This window comes from Podarcis filfolensis (assembly GCF_964270895.1).
Source record: "Podarcis filfolensis genome assembly, chromosome: 14".
Lineage (NCBI taxonomy): Eukaryota > Metazoa > Chordata > Lepidosauria > Squamata > Lacertidae > Podarcis > Podarcis filfolensis.
The window spans coordinates 28,702,909-28,711,552 of record NC_139616.1 but is presented as its reverse complement, the minus strand read 5'-3'; the positions used below and the strand labels follow the sequence as shown (position 1 = coordinate 28,711,552).

At 45.6% G+C, this 8,644-nt stretch overlaps 1 protein-coding gene across 3 annotated transcripts in view; it reads left to right on the top strand.

Moving 5' to 3' along the window:
• Positions 1–2,633: 2,633 nt before the first annotated feature.
• Positions 2,634–8,644, top strand: part of RBBP6 (RB binding protein 6, ubiquitin ligase) — a 29,950-nt gene continuing 23,939 nt past the window's right edge. For all 3 annotated transcript variants that reach the window (XM_083584668.1, XM_083584667.1, XM_083584666.1), the window contains exons 1-2: positions 2,634–3,502; positions 8,416–8,515. In XM_083584668.1, the coding sequence (XP_083440794.1) occupies positions 3,337–3,502; positions 8,416–8,515 (266 nt within the window). In that variant the 5' untranslated portion in view covers positions 2,634–3,336. The remainder of the gene's footprint in view (positions 3,503–8,415; positions 8,516–8,644) is intronic.

Here is an 8,644-nt window from a genome sequence, read left to right as displayed (position 1 = left end):
CAACTTTTCTGAATTAAAAATAAGCAATTATTATTATGAGTTTGCAGGGAGGAAGTAGGCTGTATGTGAAACCCTTCTAACCCCTGGATCCAGCAAGGGTTAAAATATAAGCCAGGCTAGCTTCCTGTGTTTAGGCAATCACCTGGGTGACGGGCAGGGCTTTTTTCAGCCAGAACTAAGTGGAAATCAATTCCGGCACATCTCAGATGGGCGCCATGGCCATTATAATAGCACAAGGGAGGAGTTCATGGTGAGTTCTGGCACCTCTTTTTCTAGAAAAAGAGCACTGGTGTTGGGCCATTAAGAAACAAAGGAAAGGGGGCTCTGAGCAAGAAGGCAACTCAATTGAGAGATACTTAGAAAGTCAAAGCCTGAGTTTAGAATTGAGAATTGGCAGTGATGTGACCTAGAGGTAAAGCAGCACGTTGGAGAGAGAGTCAGAGCAATGCTTGATTTCTGTTTGAATCTGAGGCTGCAGCTTTGGGAGAAAAAAACCCTTTTTGAGTGTTAATGCTATGAACTCCTCTGGCTCAGGTTGTATATACGTGTAAATAAACACCATATATCACAAAGACACCGCAGTCTCCGCTGTGCCTCATTCTAAAAGGAAACAGGAACCCTGGGTAAGCTCCTGGAACCCCTGAAATCTCACACTGGAGAGGTGTGCAACAGTATAATCATTGCAAAGATCTTGCTACTATGAGCCATTATGTCACATCCTTCCACAAAGTGCTTGCTCCATCCCTCTCTCTCCAATGTAGCCAAATGCCTAGCACAGTGATGAGGTTCCAGGGGCTGCAGTAGAGAAGGAGAGCCACAAGGGGGCATCCCGTGAACATCCACATTGGCTGTGTTTGTGTCTGCCCAATCAAATCCTGGTTTTGTAAGCCATGCAGGTGCTTTCTGCACCCATCCAAAGCTCCTTCACTCCTCCCTTTGCATAAGCAGGGTCTTAGTTGATCACAGAACAATAAAATAGAATCAGAATTAAAGAGTTGGAAGGAACCCCAAGAGTCATCTAGTCTATGGATGTAGCAGGAAATGATGGTTAGCTGCATCTTCCTGGTTAAGTTTCCCTGCTTGTGGCAAGGCAGAAGTGAAGCACGAGCAGCAAAGGAGCTGGACTCCAGTGTGCAGCACCCACACATACTCTTAACATGCAATAAAACTTGCACATATTAAGCCAATAACTGATTGTGTGAACACAGCCACTGAGTGTAAGGTTGTGGGTCAACTCAGTGGCAATAAATCCTTCTGTTCTGTTACAAACTAATATGCAAGGAGGGAGGAGGGTCAGGGAGCCTTCCCATTGTCTCAGGAATTGAGTAATCAGCATTTTAATGGGTGACACACTATCGGGAAAGGCTATCAGGAAAGGCAATCAGGTAAGGCAATCAGATAACCTGGCAGACAGGAAAAACAACAACACCTTTTCTGTGATGTAGATATGAAGTTTGTTGGGGGTGGTCTTGAGTTACACCCCTTCTGTGATGTATTTATGATGTATGGAGGGGTAATCTTGAGCTCGAGGGCAGGGAATTTAAAATGTCTATATAAGGCCTTGTGCGCCATTGTTCTGGGTTCCTCCTTTCCTGTGTGTGAGGGGAGCACCCTGTTGCAACAGATCAATAAAGATCAAGCTTACTAGCTGCTTTGCTTCTCCATATTCTCTGGTTGGCCTCTGTTATTTTCTCCTACCAATAGGGAACCTTCGTAACGACTCTATATGGGCTCCTGGATACCCCATAAGGGAAAAAGGGCAGATTTGGTTTACAACACAGTCAGCCAGTACACAGACACATTTATCAGTGAATTCTTACATTTGGTATCATGCAGCAAAGGCCCTTTGAATAGATAGGAAGAAACTTTGATGAAGTGTTTTGTGAGGACAAATCACACAAGTCACAAAAGTGATTGTGCTGATTTTGGTAGTGGGCTGCATGTGCATGATATCTGCTGGAGGGACAACCCCTCCCCAACCTATACATAAATTCCTGCAAAAAAAGTTACTTCCCTTCTTTATGGCAAGGATTTGCGCTTCCCCACTCACTGTGCTTTCTTTCACTAGCCATCAATTCAATTCATGTATACTTGAATCTAAACATATGTACAGTGGTACCTCTGGTTAAGTACTTAATTCGTTCCGGAGGTCCATTCTTAACCTGAAACTGTTCTTAACCTGAAGCACCACTTTAGCTAATGGGGCCTCCTGCTGCCGCCGCGCTGCTGCTGTGCAATTTCTGTTCTCATCCTGAAGCAAAGTTCTTAACCCAAGGTAATATTTCTGGGTTGGCGGAGTCTGTAACCAGAAGCATATGTATCCTGAGGTACCACTGTACTGTATCCTTGTGCGTATATTTCATATATTGGACTGATTTTTTTAAAAAAATAATATGTATACTCCATATATTAGACTTTTATATAAAATAAACAATGGACAGGGCGAAATTTAAATAGGTATCCTTGCAATATATCTCTGAAAGCTGCAAGAGGGCTGCGTGCCTCCAAAGCCAGCCCCCTCCTCCCCATCCCCCATCTTCGGCTTCTCTCCTAGAAGGGCCCCCCGCCCTGGTGCCCTTGCAGCCTGCGCCTTTAAGAGGGAGGAGCTCCGGGGGATCACGCGGCTGAGAGGGGAAGGCTAGGAGGAGAAGGAGGCGGAGGGCTAAAGCCCGGAAAGCACCGCTCTCCTTCCTTCTTTGCCCTCCCTCCCTGCCTGCCACCCCCGCCCTTTTCCTTTGTCATAATGCGCTGGGTCACGTGAGGCCGAAGGTGGCGCACTATGACGCATGCGCAAACCAGTAACCCGGGAGGGGGGAGGGACCGCCTGCGCCTTGCGCTGCTGTTGTGCGTGGAGCGGCCGTTCCCTCCCTCCGCAGCCCCTGCGGTCGCTGGCCGGGAAACCCCATCGAGCGGAGGAGCGGTAGCGGCGTCGTGAGGGGAAGGAGTTGGAGGCCGAGGCCGAAGACGACGACGACGGAGGAGGAGGAGAAGGAGAAAGAAAAGGAACGGAGGGAGACCGAGGAAGAGGAGGAAGGAAGGCGAGAAGAGGAGAAGAGAGGAGTTTTAGGAAACCGCCGCCGCCGCCATAATGGCGGCCTAGCCGGCCCAACGCAACGCCTGACGGGAGCCGCCGTTGCTGCCGTCGCGGAGGACCATGGCGGAACGAGGCGGCCTTTGAGGAGGAAGTAGCCGCCTTCTCACACGGGAGGACGCCCTTCGCGGCCCTTTTTCTCCCTCGAGGCATCCTTCCCTCCCCGCCCGCCGCCGCCGTAGTCTCGGCACCTGCCCATCCCCCACCCGCGTAGCGCCCCCCGTCCTTCCCTCCCCTCCACCGCCATGTCCTGCGTGCACTACAAGTTCTCCTCGAAGCTCAAGTATGACACGGTCACCTTCGATGGACTCCACATCTCGCTCTGCGACCTCAAGCGCCAGATCATGGGCCGCGAGAAGCTCAAGGCCGGCGACTGCGACCTCCAGATCACTAACGCTCAGACCAAAGAAGGTAGGAAGGACGACGACGACGACGGGGGGCGGCTCTTTCTCGTGTCGTCGTCGTTGTTTGGCTTTCTTCTCTTCCTCCTCGCTTGTGGGGGGACCACCACCATCCCTCACACACAGCGCGCGCACACCCACCCACCCGCGATCCAGCCCCCCCCCCACCCCGGCACTCGAAGAGCTTACCCACATGATGCGTACACACATACACAACAACATGGGTTTAAAAGGCACGTTTACACACACAGGGAGCAGAAATAATCCCGGGGGCTGGGAATTGTGGCCTTGCGAGGGGTGGAGATGTGCTTTAGATGTATGGATGGTGATGTATGCAGCCACAGTCTAAATCGGGGCATCCTTGACTCAGAAAGCCCTTCCCTTATGAGGGTTGCTAGGCCACCTTTTCTCCAAAGGGTATGGGTCTTTATCTTCACATGCTTTCACATTGCTATCTGCAGAGTCAGGCCACTGGGCCTGTTTAGCTCAGTATCATTGACACCTTTGGTCTTCAACTGGTGGGTTGGGACCCACTACTGGGTCATGGTCTGATCTAAGATGTTAAGTGCCAAGTGGGTTTCCCAATGCATATTTGAATTACAGGTGGGACTCAGGCCTGACAGTATTGAAGACTGCTGCCAGAGGCTCCCTATGATGTCAGGCTGGGGAAATTCCCAACCTTACCAAAGATGCCAAAGCTTGAACCTGGGGTTTTCCAGTTTGCAGGTTTTAAAATTGCTTAAGGGTTGTTATGAAATTTTAGGATGCACACACATATCAGACACACACTCCACAGAAAACCAATCCTTCACCCTTCAAAATTTAGGAAATATTTCCTGAGAAAATTGCCCATTATTTTAGCACACAGAACAATCCCAGAAGCAATATTGGCTCTCCTAATGACTCAAAATATTAGAAGAGAAACCTTTCCCAATAGGTTTCAGTTCCAAATCCTTCAAATCCCATTTTAAGGGCGTATTTTGTGTATGAATAGGAAGTGACCTGCATTCAAGAACTAAAGTATTTACCGTCTCAAAAGAATGGTCAGACTGTCCTGGTACATCATACCTGGGGTTGCGATCACTGTGGGTTGCACGTTTTTGGGTTACGGACGTGCTGAACCCGGAAGTACTGGAACGGGTTACTTCCAGGTTTCGGCGCATGTGCAGAAGCGCTAAGTCGCCTCCCGCACGGATCACGTTCACAACCCGAGATTCCACTGTAATGCACTTAGTTAAAAGGTTATTAGGTATCCTGGCAGGCAGGAGAGGAGCCTCACTCTCAACTTTTTGTTGTAGACGGCCTCCTCGTTCTTTGATGTATGTATGATGTTTTTGACTAAGGGGTTGGGCAATGTGTAAAGTCTTTAAAGGGGCTTGCACATCTTTGTTCTGGATCTCTCACCTCCTTACAAGAAGGCAGTGGCTTTGTTGTAACAGAAAAATAAAGATCTTCCTTGCTTTCACTGGATCCTGCCTCTATCCATCTCTGACCCATTATGGACTTTGAGTTCCCTAAGTCCCTTGGTGAGTTGGGCAGCAAAAACTAACCCCCAATTCTACAACAGGCTAAGTACAAAGGGAAAAATATGAAGCAAATGCTCCACTGTTGAGCTAGGCATAGGAAAAGTGAGGGCCCACAGTTAAGCTGTGGGCAATATTGGGAATTTGAACCTGGAACTCCTTAGTCTTTGTCCAGGACTCTTAGCCATCCCCAGCCTGATGTTTTAGAGAACAGCTCCCATCAGCCCTAACAAGCATAGGGTCAGAAACTATGGGAGTTGTGGTCCTAAAAATCTGGAGGGCTCACACCACTGTGTACACCTTTTCTCTTACCTTCCTTCTTTCATAGATTGGTGTGTGTATGGGTAGCCAGTGGTCAAGCTGTTGCCCTGTATGTGGTGAGATGAATTACTAAGGTGGTGGCATCTTTAGTCTTGTGATCTTCTAGGTCTCACCACCCCAGACCCAAGGGTATATGGCCGATAAAGAATGCCACTACTCATGTAAGCAATTTAAAGTTACATTATATAGCACTTTTGTGCCTGCAACACTATGTTACTTAAGTAGTCCTTACAGCAGCTTGAAGCACATGCTTCCCCAACACTACCTAGTGTGCTAAAGGTAACAGTTGAATTGGGAAAACAGTTTAAAACTTGTTTCATCAGTGTTACTTAGTTTCCCATTCCAATACCAGACTGGTACACACAAAAACTTTACACTGCTTCCCTGAATATGTAATAAATACCTAGAAAAATATTCTAGTTTTTATATGATAAATAAGTAGAGAGCTTGGCTTGTATCTGGTCATAGTTGAATCCGTCAGAAGTTGTTGAATCCATTAACAAGGCCCCTCAGGTTTTTTTTTGTTTTGTTTTGACTGCAAGTGAGGCTCAGGTGGCCTGATTAGCTGGTGTCTGTCTGTAGCAGCAGTCAGCAGCAGATGCGTCAGAGGAAGTGCATGGTAAACAGTTGTTGGCATGAGCCATTCCAAGCCACTCACTCCCAGTTTCCGGCAGCTCCAAGATTCCACATACTGTTTAAGCAGTTACATCATGGCTAATAGCCACTGGTGGCCTACTTACCTCTGAATTAGTTAAAATCTTATCCTTGTTGCCTGATGGTGTGGCATATGGTGTTATGTCAAAACATACATACTGAATTTGTGTATGAATAGAGCTGCTTGAGTAGATTTACGATCTCCTGATTTCACCATTGGTACAGTATAGGGACACTCTGTAAGAGCCTAGGATGAGGGGGGTGCTTTATAACAGTTATGTCAGGAATAGGGAACTTGTGTTCTCCAGGTATTGTTGGCCTCCCAGCTCCCATGAGTTGCAGCCAGCATAGTCAGGGGTGACTGGAAATCTAGTCCCCCCACATCTGGAGGAAACAGGTTCCTTATCTTTGGCTTATGACAGCCTAGGGTGAATACACTGGATACGATTCGTTTCCTGATTGGTGGTAGGCCTGGTGGACAGTGACTTTGATAATGTCAACACTCATCTCAGTAACCTCCTTGGCATGCTAAAAAGTGGACCAAGACTGTCTTTATGTGAATCTTTAGGAAAGTACAAGTCATGTTGGCCCTGCTGAGGATATGTGCATTTTAAACATCGTGCTTGTTACCACAAATCACGGCAAACAAAGCAGACTTCAGACTGCCACAAAAGCCTCTCATATGTACAAGACTTTATGGAAGAGAGAATGTTTGTCCTGCATGTATGTGCATTGTGTGTCTAAGGCAAGTCCCCGAGGTTGTCATGTGCAGGCAAAAAGCTCCAAACTAACTGCTCACTGAAAATGGCATGCACCCCACTGAGAGAGTTCACAGTAAATGTAGATTAGATGTGTCAGAACTGAATTAGGCAATTGGATTAATGTTTATTAGGCAGCAAGGTTATAGTAGTTCATCTAGCAAGGCACTCCAGACAGGTATCCTGGGGGAAATAGGCTGTGTCACATTTACGCTCCTTGTCTCCCCCCCCCCCCCGCAAAGTATGTGTACCATTACGCAAGTTTTGTGTTAATTCCTGGAAAATGTGCATAATTCCAGCAGAGACTGTAGAAAGACTGTTTGGGACAATATGGCAAGTTCTTGATGTGAACACAAGCCATTTATTTCCTCAAGAGAACTGTACAGTGAATTCCTTAATTAATTTTCATGTCAGCTAGTTAAATTTTTATGACAATAGCTGTTTCAGTTGCTGAACTATCTGGAGTTTTAAAAAAACAACCACCAGGTCCCTGGGAAATTCAGTCGTGTATTATGCTTGCCATTTTTATGCTCTTGTCCAGGGAAAATCAGAGACATCTTCACCAAACGCACTGTTAGCTTATTGTGCCCATGCATATATGATGTGTGTTAAAACATCCACATTGGCACAATGATATTAGCAGCTCCAGGCTGGTGGGGGGTAGTTAGTTGTAAGCACCCATCCTAACTATGGAGCCATGTGTTAATCATTTTATAACTGGGTGCTTTTTAAAGAAATAGGGGTAAGGTTTCAATGTATGGGGTTGGGTGGCTTAAATATTTTGGGTGGAATCCAACTAACTCCCTCTCATTAAACCCATTGGAATTGCGGGACCTAAGATAGTTGTGTTCATTCATTTCAGTGAATCTACTCCAACTATAACTGTTATTAGACAAACATTTTATAATAGGGGGGAGACCCATGTAATCCAAATACTAAACTTGTGGTTTGTACATTCACACATCCTGTTCTTTGCAACCTTTCACAAGGACAAGCTAACATTTTGGTTATGTGATTTTGGCAAAAAGAGGTAGAACATTTTTCAGTATTCCCAAAAGGATGAGTCCAGTGAATTTGCCACCTCAGATCATTGTGCTATTGTAACTGCCATACCTGCTTTCTTGGGAACACTTTGCAAACTAGACTACAAATTCATAGACTTAGGTTGCAGTCATATATACCCTTACCTGATAAACTCAGTAGGGTTTACTTTTGAGTATACATGTATAGGGTTGCAGACAGAGTGTGCATTCCCAATGCAGTGTGAAGTTCCAGACCACTCTGTACATAAGTTATCTTTTGCTTTAAATATCTCCCTATGAAATCCTTGTTCTGGAGTGCACTCTTAATTGGCAGGGTCCATTTAGCATTTTAAAACTATCCCAAAGATGCTAAATACGGTCCTGTCATATTGTGCTTTTAGCCAGTGTCCTAATAAATTACATTTTCATTAGTATACATTCTACAGGTCTTGGGTATGTTAAGGAAAGTGGTCCACGTTCCACCAAATGCTACTTCAGTAATTGTGGGATAAGTATTAATGATCCCAAATGGTTATTATTGCTGAAAAGGCCCAGGGTTTGTGGCCTATTTTGAGAAAATTCCACATTGGTTTTCTTTTCTTTTATTCTGAACCAAGCATACATGTTTTTTCTCTCCTTTCCTAGAATATACTGATGATAATGCCCTGATTCCCAAGAACTCATCTGTTATTGTCAGAAGAATTCCTATTGGTGGAGTAAAATGTACAAGCAAAACTTATGTCATGTAAGTGTCTGTTTTTTTTTGTTCCAAGTACTAAAATAAACATATGGGTTCTAACTAACATGTAGAAGCTTAGTGATGCAAGAAACATAGTTTAATTTATTTCTGCTACATGAAAAACATGCATGCAAA